This window comes from Miniopterus schreibersii (assembly GCF_964146895.1).
Source record: "Miniopterus schreibersii genome assembly, chromosome: 14".
In the NCBI taxonomy this organism is placed as follows: Eukaryota; Metazoa; Chordata; class Mammalia; order Chiroptera; family Miniopteridae; genus Miniopterus; species Miniopterus schreibersii.
Window position 1 is genome coordinate 3,055,397 of NC_138114.1, and position 19,836 is coordinate 3,075,232.

General features: G+C 53.1%; 1 protein-coding gene across 2 annotated transcripts in view; it reads right to left on the reverse strand.

Moving 5' to 3' along the window:
- GRID1 (glutamate ionotropic receptor delta type subunit 1) overlaps nucleotides 1–19,836 on the reverse strand; it is a 624,630-nt gene that overhangs the window by 222,241 nt on the left and 382,553 nt on the right. For both annotated transcript variants that reach the window (XM_081157434.1, XM_081157435.1), the window contains one exon: nucleotides 7,862–7,915. In XM_081157434.1, the coding sequence (XP_081013560.1) occupies nucleotides 7,862–7,915 (54 nt within the window). The remainder of the gene's footprint in view (nucleotides 1–7,861; nucleotides 7,916–19,836) is intronic.

The following is a 19,836-nucleotide window of genomic DNA, read 5'->3' on the forward strand; positions in this document are numbered from 1 at the left end:
GACGGGAAGAACAAGGGCATCAGCAGGCCCGAGACTGTCAGAAAGCCTGCAGCGTGGGCTCCTCCAGCCCTGCACACCTTGCAAGGTGCACTGGGGAGCCTCTCCCTCCTTACGGGGTGTCCTTGAGGAAGCCCCAAAGACAATGGCCCCACAGGACACGCGTTACTGGTTATAAGACAGGCTGTCATGGGAGTGCTGGCTATGACCCAGCCCCCGCCTCCTGGCGAGCCCTCATCTCATCTTCACAACTTCCCTGCATGGTGGCAACTGAGCCTTCCGAGCAAAGGAGGGAACAAGTTCAAAGGAGGAAGTGAGACAACTGGCCCCAGTCCCAGGAGTGGCAAGTGCTGGAGCAAATCATGTCCACAGCGCGTCCTCAAGACTGGTTCAAACATAGGAGTTTTAAAAGTAAAGTAAAATAACATAAAGGGAACAAGTATAATAATAAAAAATAAACATTTTATAATAAGACTTTCCACAGCAAGAACTTATTACTGCTTCCAAATTAAGACAAATTTCAAACATTGCTGGGAATCAGTCAGGCACTTAGCATCCAGTGAGTGCCAAGTGTGGGGCACAGGGAAGGGGGCAGTGTTAGTGCCGAGTGTGGGGCACAGGGAAGGGGGCAGTACAAGTGACTCTGCCACTTACTAAGGGACGCTGAACAGTCCATCAAGCCCTCTGCGCCCCGTCTCCTTACCTGTGCAGTGGGATGACACAAGATGAAGTGCCTGGGGACTTGGCCTTCCGACCCTTCCCCACCCTCGCCCAGGGGAGCACGTCCTCCTGGCGCAGCTCCTGACCTCAAGGATCTCTGCCTTCTGCTTGAAACGGTTTCCTCCCTGGGCTTCCAGGACCCCGCCCCCAGCAGCAGTATCAGTGCTCACACTACGTGGAAGTTATCTGAGCACTTCCTTTAAAAAGCAGGTTGTTAGAATGGACAAAATAGCTGGATCCAAGTATGAAAGGCCTTCAAGACACATACTTTAAATGTAAAGCAACAAGCTGGGTAAAAGTGAAGGGGTTAAAAAGGAATCCTGCAGACGCGAATCAAATCTGCTGCAGTAACATCAGGGGAAGCACAGGGCAGAGCAGGGAGCGCCTCAGAGCAGGGGATAAAGGCCGTCGCCTCGGAACAGATCGACTCATTACCGGGGCACAGGAGTCCGAAACATTTATGCCTCTTAGAACAAAGCTTCAAAATACATTAAACCACAACTGATAAAACTGCAAGGAGAAATAGGCAAAGCCACAATTAAAGCTGAATATTTTGATACCTCTCTCAATAGCTGATAGAACAAGGAGGCAAAAACTCGCCAAGGATATGGAAGCCATAAGCAACACTATCAACCGCGTGGACCTGACATCTACAGAACAACCACCAATTACCCATCCCTTCAGATGCCCATAAGCACTTGTCAAGAGTGACAGTATACTGGACTTCAAGTAAGCCTCAGTGAATTTAAAAGGAGTCAAGGAATAGGAACTATTTTCTAACTATAATGGAACTAAATTAAAAATCAATAAGAGAAAAAATCCCCAAATATTTGGGAACTAAATAACACACCTCTAAACAACCCATGGGTCAAAGACAAGTATTTTGAACTTAACAACAATCAATACACACCATATCAAAATTTGGGGGACAACATTAAATCACTTACAGGAAATTTATAGCATAAAAAATAAATGTCTCAAATCAGTGATCTCAGCTGCCCCCTAGGAAAGATGTAGACATAGGTGGCAACCAGACACAGGACGGGTGCTCGGTACCCTTCGCTACTAGGGAAATAACAGCCGCAGTCACACAAGGCACCATGACACACCACTATAGTGGCTACTACCCCAAACCCACATCGACCAAGTGCTGGAGGAGAGGTAGAGCAACGGGAATTCTCATAGAACTTGAAAGTTTCTTAAAAAGTTAAACATAGATCTACCGCATGACCCAGCAATCCCACTTGCAAATATATGCCCCCAAAATGAAAGCACATGTCCATACAAAGACTTCACATGAATGCTCACAGCAGTCTTTTCTGTAATGGTCAAAAATCTGGACCAACCCACATATCCATCATGGTACATGGATATTCAAACTGTGGTGTATACATACATTTGAATACCTCTCATTAATAAAACAAAAAGAGCTATTACTATACATTGCAATATGCATGAATCTCAGAATAATTATCTGGAGGGAAACAGCCATAGCAAAATAGAAAGAAGAGTAAATACTGTGATTCCATTGATATAAAACTCTAGAAAATAAAAACAATCTGCAGTGTGAGAAACAGACTGCCAGGGGAGTGGGGGGCAGGGCAAGGTGGGGGCACTAAGACACTCTGGGGCCTTCTCTGTTCGCTACCTTCAGCAGGGCTATGCTTTCAGGGGTATACATATGTGTCAAACATAAATTATACACTTAGATAAGTGCATTTATTGTATGTGAATTAAACTTGAATACAGCTGTTAATTTTTAAAGTAAAATATAAAGAAAGTGATGCTCAAAAAAAGTGCCTCCATCTAATGTCTGATCAATGGCAGCCCCTGTTCTCTGAGTTTTCAGCTGGGGCTACAGAGGTGGGTGAGGTCAGAGGCCGGTCCTGGAGGACTCCTCAGCAAGCAACTACCTTAGGAGAACACAGTTGTTCTTGAGTGTTACTAAATTAACTTTGCAGCCAGTAAATGAACAGGGACCTAACATCCAAACAGAACTGGAATCTTCAAAATGAAAAGAAGAAAAAAATTAAATATTTTCCCTTCCTTTCTTTCTCTGTGACCCAAGTAGAGGTTTCTTAAAGCTATTTGACTCAGCACTCATCTCCGGTCTCTTTTTCCAGGGAGGGCTCTGAAGTCAGCTCGCAAACAGGCACGTGTGTCACGTGGAGGAACCTGAACTCTACCCTCTGGTCCCTGACACCCCACCACCGGCCAACAGCCGACTCCAGCACAGAGGCGAGCAGGCGGCAAGAGAAAGGCCGGGAAGCGTGCAGGGAGCACAGACGTGTGCGGCAGACGGTGTGCACCGTGCGTGCTGGGAAAGCACTGTGCATGAGACCAGACGCGCCTCCGGGAGACGCCTGCTTCTGGCCGTGGACTTATCTACCCTCTTTGCTCACAGAATCCTTTTCCCACAAAGCACCTACAAATGAGCAGAGGCTGTGTCCCAGCCCAGTTTGGAGACTGGGAAGCCGTGGGAAGCCTGTCTGGGGCTTCCCCTGCCCTCCTCCCTGGCCACTCCACTACCTGCCAATGGCCTGGACCGGGGGGAAGGGAGCATACGTGTGCCTCAGAGGGAGAGCTTGTACCCCAGGGGTGCAAGCATGTGCAGGAAAAGGAAGTGCCATGGAACGAGGGATGCTGACCGCTGTGGCTCACAGGGCAGGGGCAGGTTTTCTGGTCCATGAAGGTCGGGGATGGTTAAGTCCCTCTTCCTGCAGTGCAGGCCATTAGACAAGCAGCATCCTGGTGCCAGGGCAACAGGCAGACGTTGCAGTGAATCCCCTGCTCTGTGGCTGAGGTCCTCGTGCTGGGGACCCTCAGGCCCCAATAGGAAGGAGGTGCAGCCTCACTTACAGGCTGGTTAGAGAGTCAGGCCCATGTGCCAGGTTCCCAGCACAGCAGAGCTGGGCAAGGAGAGTGAATCTCTCTAGTGGGGGAAATGCAGGAGAACCTCTGGGCAAGGGCCCTATTTAGCAGACCTTTGCAGGAAAGGTAAGTCTTTGTCAATCAAAGACCCGGGAAGGGGACACTGGCCATACAGGAAACTCCTGGCAAAGGTCCAGAGCCAAGAGAAGAAAACAAATATGGGAAACAGCAAGTTACCCATCGCTTGCAGGGATGAGCCATGAGGTAGTGGGCTGGAGGCGGAGAGGTAAATAAATGTGCACAGGGTAGCAGGGTCATCCGCAGTGGGCTTGGGGCAGGCGCAGGAGGAGGGCTCTTCTCCACCGGCTGGTGAGGCAGCCAGAAGGGTGGGCCTTGGCCCTGAGACTGCAGCCTGGATGAGAACCAGGGGGGTAGAATGATGGGTTCAGATAGAGCTGCTCTCAGCTGGGGGTGGTCATGAAACCTTCTAGCAGCTGAGTCAAGAAGGCGCCTGGATCTCTGGGTCCAACGCTCAGAGGCAGGGTCTGGAACGGACATGGGATGTGGGGTCATCCACGTATGCCAGGAACAAGACAGGGTGCAGAGGGCCTGTCAGCTCTGCTTCCGCCCTCCTCAGACCCCACCGCCCCCCGCGCTCCTGCTGTGCCACAGATCACAGCTCAGAGCTTCACTGCTGGGAAACCTAAGTGCAGGCTGTGCGTGTGCTTCTGGTTGCTTACTCAGCATTTTACACCATTTCCATCACAGCGTGACGTGATTGCGTGCTTGGAGAAAGTAGGCTAACGGTGCGAGCTGTCCAGCAACGCACAGAGCTTTGAGTCTGCCTCTGGGCTGGTTCTAGAAGAAGCCAGAACTTACACACATATTCCATAAAGAATTTCCTCCAAGTTCCCCCAAGGCCAGACCAGGAGACCGGGTCTCCTGCCTGTATGCAGAGACTCCCAAGGCTGATCCCCGCTCAGCGGGCCAGAGGGAGGCCTAGCCCATGGGATGTGCTGACGGACAGCCAGCTGGCGTGTGGAGAGGCAGCACTCGCCCAGCGCCCAGCGATAACGAGGCTCCAGGCACTGCCTAGCTCCTGCAGTCCAGTGAGCCGAGCCCTGAACAGGCAGCTTCTGAGGTGTCACCGAGTGGTGCCACCGTCCCTGAAACTGCTCTCACTCACTGCCTGTCTCCTCTAGGAGGCCAGCTGGGAAGTGGTCATAAAGCAACTTGATCTACCCTGTAGACGGCACCCTGACTTTCAGCAAACCTTCCTCAGAGTCTACACTCCACATGGGCACTGGGGATCCCGTGATGAGCTGGGCTCTGGCCCTGGATGAATGGTTCACGTTGCTTCCCACCCTCTTCCAAGCAACATATTCAGTGAAAATATAATTTATACCCAAAGCACATCTGTTTGCCAGTGTCCCCACAGTGGAGCCCATAGCCCCGTAGAAACTATCAGTGAGGCTCGAAGACTCACCAGCCTTTGTCTGACTCCAATGACCCTTCACCAAACAAAACAGGCCATCACACGCAACACCAGTCCTCACTAGTGAGAGAAGACAGACTAACAAACCACTGCTTAGCGAAGGCCAACAGAAACGTGCCCTGAGTGTTTACCTTGAATCCAGGAAAGTACATTAAGCAAGTGAAATAGAGGGGAGACTGGGGACAGAGCCTGTGGAGTGAGCCAGCAGGGGTGAGGGGGCTGCTGCAGGTCTCCTCAGGAAAAGCTGTGGGAGACGAAGCAAGGACCTGAGCCCCTCTGAGGACCTGAGCTGCCTTTAGTTCAGGAAGCAAGAAGGTGGGGCCCCAGTGTACCTGCTGAACCCTGGAGCCACCAAATGCCTGCATGCGATTCCTTTTCCCCACTTGCCGTGCTGGCAACTGTCACAGAAGTAATGGGGCTTTTGTCTTCAGTGGGGCCATGTGTGACAGGAGACAGCTGTTCTGGATATAGCTGGCTGCTAAGGATGGGTCTGCATACAAGGCAGAGAGCACCTCCGTCAGGAGCCAGAGGCCTCACTGGGGTTGCTGGTGTCCGCTGCCTAAGCTTTACAAGAGGCCCCTTCCAGACTTCAAGAATGTCCTCAAGTGTCCCTGTCAGTGCGCACACCTGCACCCCGCTGACTGGCCTCACTGAGTCTAACGCTCGCCACCACCAAGGATCTTTGCCAGGGCCATGTGCGTGATGTTGCCAAAGGGCTGTGGAGCCAGATAGTCTTCATGCAGAATACCAAACAGGCCATTCCATAGCTCTATCACCTTGACCACGTGGTTTAACCTCTCAAGCCTCCCTTTTCCCATCTGTAAAATGGGGATGAGAGTGACTGCCATTGGGTCTGTTGATAAGGACTGAGGATGGTAACAAATGCACAATGCCTGGCACTTTGGATGACCAGGCAATGGCAGCTGCTGTCTCATCCTTCTCAAGAGGAAGAGCCTCCCCCACACAAAGGGAAACCCAGGGACAGCGAGGTCCCTTCTGGAGAAGGGCACGCTCAGGCTGGGGTGTGCTGGCCCAGGGCGCACTGTGACTGGGCAGGCACAGCCATCCTCTCGGGAGGCTGATCTGGTGTGGCTCAGACAGGTGTGCCTACATGACTCCTCCTGGTGACCTGAAGCACACCCTGGGTTCCAGAGCCCCAGCAGTGCGTGCAGGGCCGTGGGTGAGCTGAGATGCAGGGGAGAGGAAAGGAAACAGCTGGAAATGTAAAGAGCACTTCTGAAGACCGGCAAGAGGAACAGGGGCTCTCCCACTCGGAGGAGTCACCAAAAGCAAGACCAGTGCAGCCATATCCCCGAGGGGCACAAGGAATGCAGCCTTTCTCTGGAACAAGGGACATGAGACTTTGAAGAACCTGTAGAGGAGCTGGCAAAATCCAGAGGACCGACACCTCCAAAAACCAAGGAGGACCACGCAGGCTTTGAGGGACGGGAGGCAGCTGTTACGTCCCCTCTCTGAATCCCCGGATATCCAGCAGCAGCCCGTGGTAAATGCAGGGCTCCTGCGCATGTCTCCACTGGCCTGTGGGGACCTGGAGCTGATAAGATGTGAATTTATGGAAGAAAACCATGAAATATGGGCCTTGCAAGCAGTTTCTACCTGATATACCTGTGAAATTATTAAAATAAGCCACCAGAAACTATTTCAGCCATATTAGCACTGAGCTAAAAAAGAAACATCATAAATAAATTACGGACTTAATAAACTCTGCGTCTTCTAGAATGAGGCCACTAGAAATGGATCAGTTAGTGCAGAAGCGGCTGAGGCAGGGCCCCAACGAAAGCAGGCACCGTAACCCCTCGGAAGTCAGCGGAAGGGCCGTGCACCGGCTGCCGACCGGGGCTTCCTGGGCGAGCGAGCCGGGAGGGCTCCTCCGGAGGGCAGGGCCCGTGGCTGCTGCCACCCCTGCGCGCACCTGTGTCACGGAGGAGGCCGGCGTGACTACTGGAGAGCTGAGCAGCCGCCGAGAAACCTGGGTGCTGCCCTGCCCCCCGGGGCCGGGCAGTGTGCGGCGCTCAGCAGGAGAGACCTCCCAGTCACCCCTTTAAGTGGAAAAGGATCCCGCCCACCAGCTGTGTGGGGGGTGTGCACACAGGCACTCACACACCCATACACTCGCATGTGCACACATGTACTCTCACACACTCACATACACACTTATGCATGCATGTATCCATGCCCACTCACATACACTCCTACATACAGATATGCACACTCACATGTGCACACACACACACCTGTCCACTCACATGTGCACGCACACACTCACATACATACCTATGCATACATATGTATCCATGCACACTCACAATCTCCTACACACAGATATGCTCACACACATGTGCTTCTGCACACACGCACACAGAATCACGTAACACATACCTGCAACCTCCTGCGTGAAACGCAGCCTCTGTCCCTCCTCATTCTTTGGCCACCTCCTCTGCACCCCACTTTCTAACCTACCCGAATCTCTCCAGCTTCCCTCACCCCACACATCAAACACCAGATACAACGTCTCTTTGACGGAGACTTCTTTGTGGACTCAAGTTTAGACTCAGTAACTGGTTCCCACCTGCTCCAGGTGAGCACCTTGGCAGGTCAAGTCACACAATACTCTGACCTCCTGTCTTGGCACAGTGGCACCCTGGAATTCACTCCAGCACCCCAAGTCAGAATTCGACCTGAAAAGATCATTCCAAGCTTTCCAAAGGGCCAAGGGGCTCAGTAAAGACCACAGCCCTCAGCTTTCTGTGCTCTTACCTCATTGACGAAGACCCAGTGGCTGTCCTTGGAAGCCAGGTTGGTCTCCACGGCCTGCAGAGAGAAACAGAAAACACACATGAACAGACGCTTGCAGCACACAGGATGACTGCTCAGATGGGGGCAATAAACACTGCTTGCAGAGTTTTCCTTAAAACATGCTGTCTCCCCAGGGAGGGGGCCAGCTCTGGCACCGTAGCTACAAGGCAAGTCATTTGAATACAGACATCTGATTCCCAGCTGTCTTCTGAGCTCTCCGGCACCAGCCCGAGCAAGTTCCAATCCCTGCAGGCATCACAGGGCCGGCCCCAGCATCCCTCCCAGTGAATGCCTGCAAATCCCCTCTGGAGGGGTGCTTAGGGGATGAGTGTCATCACTGCTCCAGGGGAGAGGACGCGAGATCACAGGGGGGTTTACAGCAGCTGGTCAGTGGTGCTGAGTGACACCTGGGAAGACAGCAGCTCGCAGCTGAGGCACTCAGCTGCCCCCCTTCTTCAGGACCCACAGAGCTGGCTCTGTCACCCTGGGGTAACCCACCCCTATATTTCTCTCTCACAGCGCTTCTGTTCTGTGTCACTATAGCACTTGCATTTCTATGCTGGAGTAGTTATCAGTTTATTTATTTCTCATTGTCTATCTCCTCCACCAGGTAGGGGCTTCCATGAGGTCAGGGGCCACGTCTATTTCAGTCACAGTTATGTCCCAGAAACCTGCACCTCAACCAGCACACAGAAGGTGCTCAATAAATGTTGCTGAATGTGTGCATGAAGTGTTGGGGGCAAGGCAGACAGAACCCAGTCACTTTACTGTATCTCAGATTTCCTATGAGTGCCCTTTAGAAAAACATAGAAAAAACTGATAGTTTTTGAGCATGCTCTGCAAAAACTCACATTCTGCATGTGCCAAGGGCTTGCTTTGTGCCCAGGTCTCTGCCAGGCCCTCTATGAACTCAGCAGGGAGCCAGTAGATTGTGGTCCTTTTATTTTTAATATTTTGTATTTTTGCAATGTAATTTTTATTACTTTTTTTTGAAAAAAAATACAGAAAAATAAGAATGTTCAATATGATCCCATAATCCTGCCCCATATATTTTTTTTAAATATGTCTTTATTGATTTCAGAGAGAGGAAGGGAAAGGGAGGGAGAGATAGAAACATCAATGATGAGTCACTGATTGGCTGCCTCCTGCACGCCCCCTACTGGGAATCGAGCCCACAACCCAGACATGTGCCCTGACCGGGAATTAAACCGAGATCTCCTAGATCCTAGGTCGATGCTCAACCACTGAGCCATGCCGTCCAGGCCTGCCCCATTTTTTTTAAGAATGTGCTAAAGTATGAAAAGGCCCATCATCCCTCCAAATCCACCCCTAGAGGTCATCTGAAGCATCCCACCCAGAAGTGTTTGGTCACATCTGCAAGTACATATCTATGCACACATATCAGACAGATGTTTTTATTAAAATAGGATCGTGAAACACACATCCGGATACAGCTGTCATTTCTGATTCAGCAATGTATCAGAAACAGCGTAGCTTCCCATCAGTACTGAGACCTGACTCAGTGTAGCAGGTGAGAGCATAGGGTGAAAGGCCACCTCCCCAGGGGCCCAGCATGTGCGGGGCCCGGTCCCAGCACTGCCACTGCACCGGCCTCTTCAGAGCCTCGCTTCTGTCAGCGATGGGAGAGCTTGCTGGCCGACGGCCAGCACATGGAGACGGAGCCTGGGAGCGCCTGGCCAGCTCTCCCACCCATGTCCTCACAGACAGCTAGACCCCTCATGGAACACCAGGGTGGCACAGGGGCCTTCCTGGACCATGTCAGGGTGCAGAACACAGACTCCTCTAGCTTACAAATAGGAGGGTGCCAGGCCCTGTGGAGACAAGTGGGGACAGGAGTCGGACTAGCGTGGTACCTCATGGCGATGTCCCGAAGACACCTTCTGCCTCCTCTACAAACTGGGTAGAGCAGGCCCTCTCCACAGAAGCTGGGAGGACTCCTGATGCTTAGAAGGGTGAAGAGAAAGCACCGCAGGGTGGAGTCACAGCCACCCAGCCCAGAGCCTCTCTCCTCTCAACACTCAGACTTTCAGGAGTATCTTCAGAAGCCTGGTGGCTGAGGGAGGGGCTGGAGGAGGGGGGACAGGGACAGGGCACTCTGAGGACACTGCAGCACACGCCAGCTCCTGATGCCCCAGTCCCAACTCCTTGGCACTCCCTAGTGCTCACTGGAGGACACCAGTCCCACACTCATCAAGTCTGCACACGACACAGAGCTGGGAGGAGGTCTTAACACCTCAGAAAGCCAGACACAGAACTGAACTGAAGAGAGAGGTAGTTTAACAAGGCTGATCTGAAAGTCAGACCCTGGTTTCCAGAGCAGAAGGGTAAAGGGAGAGATGAGATTTGAAAGCAGCAGTGCTAAGTAAAGACTCATGAAAAGGCAAGAAGCTACGGTCCACTCTGCTCCCCGAGAGGCTGACTGCTGGGCACCCTGCTTGATGGAGGACACGCAGCCTGGAGTCGGCGGCGGAGTGGAGCAGTGCAGACCACAGCCGTCAACGTGGCTGGGAGGCTGGGAGGCTGGGAGGCTGGCTCGGTGTAGGTGTCTATAAACACATAACTGCCACGTGCAAGAGAGGCTGGAATCACTTTCTGCGGCCTGTGAGAGTTGGTCTAGGAGCAAGGTCTCCAGTAATCAGGATGGCAGATATCAGCTCAGTGCAAGAGAGAACTTTATGGCTTCCCCAGTCGTCCAAGACAGACGGCTGCCTGAGGGTAGTGAGGGACGTGCCCAAGTGGAAAGTGAGCAGCAGTGCCCTGGGAGGCACTCAGCCGCTGGCCAGGAGGGTGGCCACTGTGGGCGAGGGCGAGGCTCCAGTGGGCACTGACCACCGGCAGCAGTGATTCTCAAGTCTGGCTGCAGAGATGCTGCTGTGCAAACCTGGCCGGGAGCTTCCTGGGTAAATCTGAAGCAGCCCCACACAGAGGCAGGGAGCGGCTGGACCACTCCAGGCTGGTAGGTGGCAGGTTTAACAAGGAAGGGAAACTTACAAGGCTTGTCGTGGTAGCTGCAGGACAAACAGTTTTCTGCACCTGCCCGCCAGAACCTTAAAAGTTTATGTAGAGGCCTTAACTGGGTTCAGTCACGTACCAAGTCCGGATGATCTCCGGGCCACACTACTATCCCAAGGCTGTGTCCTTGGCCAGCTTCTAGCACCGGGGAGGCTAGCGGGATGCACAGTCCAAGCACAGGGGAGAGGGTGGGCAGCCTCCATGTGCCTGGCTTTAGCTTGCAGTTCAAACCAGGGGTTACATCTTCTGATGACCTTCCCCAACAATCTAAAAGCTTCCTAGAGAGCTTTTAAAAATGCGGAGCCCTGGGCCCCACTCCTAGGAATCCTAAATGCTCTGAGTATGATGATCCCCTGGAGTTTCAGAGCCGCCCCTCTCCTTGGCCTCGGGACTGGGAGCCCTGCTCCAGAGCATGCAGTGAAGCTAAGGGTGTGGGGGCACCTGTGCAGGTGAGAGGTCCTCCGCGGGTCCCCAGAGGAAGCAGCAGCACAGACCTGACAGTCCCGGGCACTTCCCAGGAGCAGGTGGGAGCCCGGCGGCTCTAAGGAGCCTTCCCACCTGACCTCAGACTCACGCAGAGAATATTGATGGGAGAATTGATCAGAAAACCCCACAGGACAACTGGCTCACTTCCCTGTCCCACTTCCCCTCACCAATTAAGCATCAGCTAATTTGTGAAGCCTCTTTCCCCACAGAGATAAACAGACATGCCTGCGGCCTTTTCCAGAAGGCGCATCTCACACAGAGGCTGGGAGGGGAGGTGAGGAGGAGCCGCTGCGGACTTAGCAGGCGCACTCCCTCCCTCTAATTGCCGGAGCTGCCAGCCCAGCGGCAGTGCCCCTCCTGGCACCCAGTTCCCCTTCTAAGTGCTGTCCTTTCCCTCTTTCTCCCCAACCACGAGCCAAGTGGAGGCCAGGCTTGCCTTTCATCTCAGAGTCAGCGATGTAAGGAGGGGTAGGAGGCAGGCGAGTGCTTAGCCGAGTGCTCCTGGGTGAGCCACTCCACCTCTCTCTGCAGCAGTTCCAGGCCTAAAAAATGCCATCAGTGCTCCAGGTGCTCTGCCCCCCACGCACACAATTTCCTTTGGGATTCTTGAGCACACTGGCTTCTGTTTGCTCACTCTCAACAGTAAACCCCGGGGTCAGGCTGCCGAGCCCCACTCGGCACTCAGGATGCTTGGACAGCAGCTGCCCTAACCCAGCACCAAGGGTGACACATGCAAATCCCCGCTGCCCAGCTGCCCAGGGGGCTGCTCTGCCTTGAGCTTAGCTGTTTCCAGAACCCTCTATAGAATGAGCCAAACTGCTCCCCCTGACCTCGAGCCCTCCCTGGCTTCCTTCCCCTCCGTCTGTCCTTAAGTCCCCAGCTAACACTTCTCAATAAACCATCGTCACAGATCCTCACCTCAGTATCTGCTGCTGCAACCCAACCTGAGGCAACTGTCTCCCACCTCGGGGTTATTGTGAGAACCAAATGAAGTTGGCTGTGAGGCTTCCTGCCCAGAAAAAAGCTCGTGACAGATGATCACAAAGGTCCTCCCCGCTCCTTCCACTCGCATCTCCTACCTGGTTGGTGTTGGATGGTCTCTTCTGAATACACTGGAGGTGAAATCTCTCACATGCTCCTTCCATCAGTCAGCAGACGGGGCGCCACATGCCAGCAGTGGTCGTGTGAGCCAGGAGCCTGTCCCTGCCATCATGGGGCCAACAAAGGCAGGACAACTGACAATAAACCCCATGGCAAGTGCGGGGAGCACTGCCTCCTCCAGGAGTCCACAGACCCTTCAAGGCAGCACAGCACGGGGCGCCCCTCATCTCAGCCACACGCGGGTCCACAGCTGCGTAACGGCCAGCCCTGCAGAGCGCTGGGCCACTCCAACGGGAGGGTGAGCGGGGAGGGGAGCGTCCTCATGGTCACCTGTCTTCAGGAGGCAGGAAGGCCGGCTTCCTACAACTGGGCTTGTCCCTTGGCGCTGGGCATCACGACTCGAGGACAACCCTCAACATAGTGCAGTGGTAGTGCTGGAGGCCTGACCGGGTGTGAGTTACCAGTTCCCACCTCACCCATCGCTCTGCGGGGCTTCCTCAGAGCTTTTCTATCAGGACATAATGTTGTTTCCTTATTGTGCTGAGCACTGAACCTCCCGGTGCAGGTTCCCATATGTCCTGCTTAACAGCACAGTAAGTTCTGGATGAGTTTGGTCAGTCATGGGCATTTAAAAAGACATTACCTTAACTGGAGAGACTGTTCATCATTAGATTTTTTTTTTTTTTTTTTGGACACTGGGTTTGATCTCAGAAAAAACTATTATGTTACTATTGAAAAAAGAAAGCAGAATTGATTAAATACATGTGAAAATCTGATAGACCTGAACAATTTCTAGCCAATAATTAGAACCCCTGGCCTTATCCTGTTTACTGTCTGAGACGAACGGCTCCCCCCAGGGCCTCCCCACTCTGTGAGAGGACGGGTGCCTGCCGCAGCCTGGGATGAGGGCTCGTCACAGATCATCTGTGGGTCCTTCAGGGGAAATGGAGATGGGCCCCAGCACCGTGCAGGAAGTGCAGTTCACTGTAATAAACAGTGAGAATGTGCTCCATGTGGACAATTTATGAAGAAACGTTAATACCAGCAGAAAAATTAAATGGAGTCTGTTCGAAGGCACGATCTGCCTAATGGGATCAACTCAGAGAAGTGAGGCCAGCGGTGCCGAGGAAATCATCTGCTGGACACTTGGAATTTAACCAGCAGTCCGTAATTTCCCTGCCCCCTGCAGGGCACAGAGGCCAAATAAGGGCCTCCACATCCCCGCCCTTACAGACACCCAGGCTGGGTCCGACGGGAGGCCGCGGGGCCAGCTTCTCTAGCCCATCTTGTCCCACAGAGGAGGAAGGCATGCCCAGCCCTTGGCCCTGGATGCTACCACACAATCCCTTTTGAAGACCAAGATGTACAACAGAACAAGTCACTTCTGAGCTTATTTTCGCCCCACTCTGGTTTGGCGAGAGCAGTCGCCAAGCTCTGCAGGGGTCCCTGAGCAATGGTAGCGATGGGTCTCAGACGTGGCCCTCCAGAGGGCGGGACGCGCTCTCAGATGACAGGTGGCTGCCCTGAGATGTGCCCCATACATTCTGCTGTTCAGCTCCAGCTTCATTTGATTTTCAGACAGGAGCAGAGCAAAGTCCAAAACTGATTAGAGATGTTTTCTTATCCCTCCCACCGGTATCTGCACATTTATGCTGGAGCTTGAAAAGGTTCTGCCTGCATCCAAAGACTGGCTCTGGGGACCAGAGCACCAGACACTGCCGAGGAGGGGTGGGCACCGCTCGGGCCAGGCAAGGCCCCCCCAGCGGGGGGGGGGGGCTGGGGGAGACGCCTGGGGGAGAATAGCTACTCACCTGGCTGCTCAGTGAAGGCATCAGCACTCAAGGTCAGTATTGTGACCCCTGCAAGCCATGGGAACCAGGCAAGCGCTTCTGCCCATGGATCTAATTCCTTTCTTCAACATAAATTGTTTCTAAAAGATGGAAGCGTCTGACTTCTTTTTAAGGCAATAAAGTTGGAAGTAGCAATTCTTTACCCAGCCGATAAGAGCTGCTGGGTATAATTTGTATACTTTTATGAGCCTGACTTTCAGAGGATGGAACAGAAAGAAAAATACCTTCTTTTCAGTTCTGAAGACAAGAGCTGGAGGAGTTTCCTGGCTCAGGAGTCGTCCAGGAAGGAGTCCCTGATCTGCGACATGGGAAAGTAGGTCCATGCCCTGCGCTGGAGGTGGATACACAGCCGCCCACCTGGGCGCTCAGCTTCGACTCTGGGGCCACTGAAAATGGCCAAGCGAGGCGACAGCTGGAGCTCTGAGGTCTTGGAGAAGAGAGAATACAGAGGAAAAGTATTCTTTCTCCACTGAAAGGAGGAGAGAGAAGGAGAATCTATTTTCTTTAGAATCCACAGTATAAATTGCCTTACAGCTTTTGAGACAGCTTCTCTCCAAGTTCAAAGCCCTGTGCAGTTGGGGCCAAGACCTGAGCATGGCCAGCAGCTTAGTGTTTGCCCAAAGCCCTCTGGGCCCAAGAGTAAAGCCACATCACCCCAAACTCAGCTTCTGGGAGCAGGAGAAGCAGATGCCAAATACGCATATGCTTTGTCCTCAGGGGTGTGGCCCACCTGCCCTGGCTCCATGCCCACTGGCCCGCCTCCACAGGCCACTACCCATGGAATAGCATTTCTTGGTGAGAAACCTGTGAACACAGGACTTCCAGGCTCAGTACCTAGAGCAGAAAAAGCAGTGAGACAACCCACTACCAACACGCCCTAGAGCCTGCCTTGCCCTCTGTCCCACCAGACCCCCAAAACGAGGGGACTCATGGGAGTCTCAGCCCCACCCCGGCATCCATTTGGCACAGGCTTGATGCTTCCTGATTCTGTCCTCTCCAGTAGTGGGTTGGCTGAAGCCTGCCTGCAGGGCAGGGCCCAGGGAAAGGGCCACCAGAACATGTCTTTGGGCTAGAAAAGGACCCACCCCAGAGGCCACCTGAGGAATCTGCAACATCTAGCAAAAGAGCAAGGCATGAGGAGACCCAAGGGAGAAAGATGGGCTTCTCTGACTTGCCTACTTGGAGAATTAATGGGATTAAAAAGCCAAAGAAGAAGGTGTCAATCTCAGGAAAATCCATGAGCCGGTGGGATGCAGACAATAGCAGGACCCACCCACTCATTTAACAAGAATGTCTCGGGCTCCTACAAGGTGCCAGGTGCCATGCACACAGCTGGACATGGAGGTTAGGCCGTCCTGGGCCCTGTCCTTGAGTGAGTCCAGCCTACAGGGAGACAGCCCCGCAGAGAGAGAATTCTGCTGGCCAGAGCGAGGACGTGCGGTGAAGTGATGTGCTGAGCGGAGAGGCGGCAGGCCCCGAGTCCTGGAGAGGAGCCCGCGTTGGGCATGGCTCATGGTGGGGCAGCAGGGTGTTCCCGTCTAGGGAAGCAGCGTGCGTAAGCTGGGCCGTGACAAAGGCGGGGGAAGGGTGGGTGAGAAACATCGTGTGAATAAGGATTTGGTTCTAAAGTTATCAGGTGAGGCCAAATCAATTATAATCAAAATTAACCATAAAGAATCAAAATTAACCATAAAGATTTCTTATCATAATGGATAAAGTATAGACAGAAAATACAATTTGTGCAAAGCGCCTGTTCCTCTAGTCTATTAATCAGTGCTTCTCTGCGGCCCTCAGTCGGAAGTCTGTTCCCCGAGTGCACTGCGTAAATCATCACCCACCCGCCCAGCCCTCAATGTATGGATCTCCGCCCTGGCCTGTCAGGTCACATTCTATCCGAACGGTCAGCCAGCCAGCTTTGGAACCTCCTCCTGCCTTGCAGGTTGAGATGGGAAGCGTATGGTCACATCCGCGTTCCAGAGAGGCCAGACCAGCCAGGCAGAGCTGCCCTGTGACCACCCACATCCGCCCAGCAGATTCTCTCACTGTGCCCAGCTCCACTGCCCGCCAGTGCGGATGAGGCACTGACACTGCCTAGCCCAGGGCCCCATCGGCTGGAGGTCAACGCCCATGTGAGGGATCCCCACTGCCGGTCGTTCTGTGGCTCAGAAACGGGGGGGGGGGGGGAGCACTGGAGGATCAGCAGCCTGAGGCGTTGAGTTACACCCTGAAATACCACCTCAGGAGCAGGGCCTCACCTTGAGCAGTGGAGCCCCCAGAGTGTGCTCTATGGAATAGAAGAGGCTTGAAGTCGACTATGCTCAAAATGTGTGAGGTGTACTGACTGCTAATCCCACCTGGAGAGCCACGAAGGGCACTAATAGAAATGTCCCCGGGATGCTGTGGGTTGAACTGTGGACTCTCCAAATTCAAAGTCAAAGTCCCAACCCCCAGGACCTCAGAGTGTGGCTGCTCTTGGAGATGAGGTTTTGAAGAGGAGATTAAGTTAAAATGAGGCCACTGGGTGGGCCTACTCCACGGTGACCGTTGCTCCAAGACTGAGAAACATCAGGGATGTGTGTTCACAGAGAAAGGTGAGGACAGAGACAACACCAAGGGCTACAAGCCAAGGAGATGGCCTCAAAGAAACCAAACCAACCCCAATGACACCTGGATCTTGAACTGCCATCCTCCCGAACTCTAAGACAATAAATTTCCCTGGTTTCAGCCATGGAATCTGTGGTACTGTTAGGGGAGCCCTAAGACACAAATACAGGAAATGCTAAAAACTCTCCTGTCAGAAAAAGGATCTGTGGTCATAAAGTTTGCGATGTGCCGCATTTACACCCCTACCTTGAACCAAGCAGCGCACGAACGGAAGCGTCTTCATGCCACAGAAAGTCGTCGCATTTGGCTAAACCCAGGGTTTACCAAACCCCGAATACTGTCTCTTTGTTCAAGGAACATGTTGACGTTGCAGAGGACACTGAGTCCACGGCAGAGCGGGGTGGGTGGGTGGCCTCCAGGCTCCGGCCTGGACAGGAAGGAGGGGGAGGGGAAGTGCCGGTCAGGTCTGGCGTCCACGGGTCCGACTGCCAGGTGGAGCAGAGCCTCAGGAGCACGAGTTTCAACTAGAAAGCAGTTTCCGTTGTTCAGAAAGTTGTGATGAGGGCCGGGAAGGGTGAGGCCCCCAGGCTGGAGAGGAGGGAAGAGCACTGACGGACGCGGTCACCAGTGAGCCAGGGAAGGGACCTGACGTGACTGCTGCATCAGTTACACGAGGACAGAAGGTGAGGAGGTGGGTCAGGCTAAGTGAGGAAGGCGATGAGTTCAAGGGCGACCTCCTGGGCAGCAGGAAGTTGGAGTATAAAGTCTCCAAAGTTTGGGAGAGAGGAGTGACCACGGGGCGAGACAGGGAGAGAGCAAGATCTGCCTCCGGCAGACGCTGGAGGTGCGCAGCACGGCCCAGATCACACTGTCGAGGTAGCCAGAGGCCCACCCTCCAGCGCAAAAGCCGCCAAGGCCTGGCTGGGTCTGCAGACAGAGGCCAGCGGTGGGCAGGCTGGGAGCCAGGGGGAACAGCAGGAGGACAGGGGCTGCTTCACCCTCACCGGGGACCACTACTGCTCCTACCAGTGCAGGCCACCTGACCACGTCCCGGGGACCGCCCGGCACGCCCGGCTGCCTCATTTTCAATCCCCAAGCAAGGACATCATCTTTTAAATTATGAGTTGCATGCACACACGCACACACGCTCACACGCACGATGCACGCGTGCATACGCCCCACCTTCCCTCTCCACCCTGCACTGAGTCACAGGTTCCTAAGCCTAACGAAAAAACTTCACACCTTCATTGCAAATCCCAGGCATGGCGTCTACCCACTGACCCTCCGGTCTGTTGGCACCACTTCGGCACCACTTCCCGCCCGGCACCACCATTCTCTCCCCTTGGGTCTGCCAGCAGGGGGGCTTTCCCAGGCCAGCCCAGGGCATGGGGTCTGTGAACGAGACATGCGTCCTAGTCCGCACTTTCCCTCCATCTCGTTTACCTTCTCTAGGTTTCATTGTCTTCATCTTGTCTGAGAGACAAGGCAGATGCTTAGGTCTCAATACAGCCTAAGATTCTAAGGACAGGTTCCCTGTGGTCAGGGAAACCACTGGTTTGGGACAGAGGGAGGGGTGTTCCACATGGGAGTAAGAGACAGTTGTACAATTCTGGCCACCTCATATCAGAAAATGCTTGATTAGTGGGGACACCCGTTGTGTGGGTCTTGGCCAGATGTACGGAGCAGAAGGCCCCTCTCTCCAGTGGCACAGCCGGCACAGGGCCCCGCTGAGCACAGTGGATCCCTGACTATAGACAGAGTGAGCCAAGACCTAATTTGAGGTCAGTTCCAGCGACAGGGGCAGTGTTGTGAGTCTAATGGTGATGCCTTCCCCAGGCTGCGCCCAGGGGTAACCTTGACCTTGTCCCCACCGTCCGGCCTCCTATAGGTTCCAGCCCTGGTTCTCCAGCCTTCTACCCACCTCTGGGAGTTGCCCAATACTTCTTGAATAAGTTCCTTTTACTTCTTTTTAACTATGTTTTAAAACTTTTTCCAAGCAATAGAAAAAGTAATATTTGTTTTTTAAAACAATATCAAACACTGGCAAGACCAATGTGACAAGAACAATCACCTTTTAAAGGGAGAAAAAACAGAGTAATTTCAGAGGACAATGGACAACCATAAACCATCCTTCACAAGCCTATTACTTCGCACTAAATCACAGTGTGAAAGCCCTCTGCTGACAAGCGGCAGTCCCTGGCCCTAGCCCGGCCTCCAGAGGCAGAGACAACTCTTCCAGCCGCTCCCGATACGTACTTCCACTTCTCACTCACATGTTCCTACTGCTTTCCCTGACGGATCACTTTAGACACGAGCGTGATCAATTTTCTGATATGACAATGAGGATTTAAATCTCTTACACAAGCCCGTATCCTTTCATTTCCCTTCACAATAGTCCCAACCTAGTTGTGTCACAATTTTTTAATTATATCACCAGTGTTGACTTTATGATGAAAATACTGTCCTACTGAGCCAACTATTAGACAATTATTTTCTTGCTTGCATAACTTCTGCTTTTCTTGCGTTAAAAAGACTTGCCTTGATTTGTATTTATTTATACCAGCTCCATGTCTGTCCAAATGCTCAACCACATAAGCGGGTCTGTTTCCTTACACCCGGGAGAGCCCCTCAGAGCCGCCCCCCAGGTGAATGGCCAGGCGCTGCCCTGAGGCTCCCCTCTCCGCTCCACTGGTTGGATTCCCTGTACCTGTTGCTATTTACTTTAATCGCTTTTTATCTTAATTTTATTTTTCTGAAGCCCATTCTAAGAAAAGGTGTATGATGTGTAATTCTTGAGTCTTTGCATGTATGATTTCTAAAATTTTGCTATCACACTGGCGGTTTTACTTAGCACAGAACAGG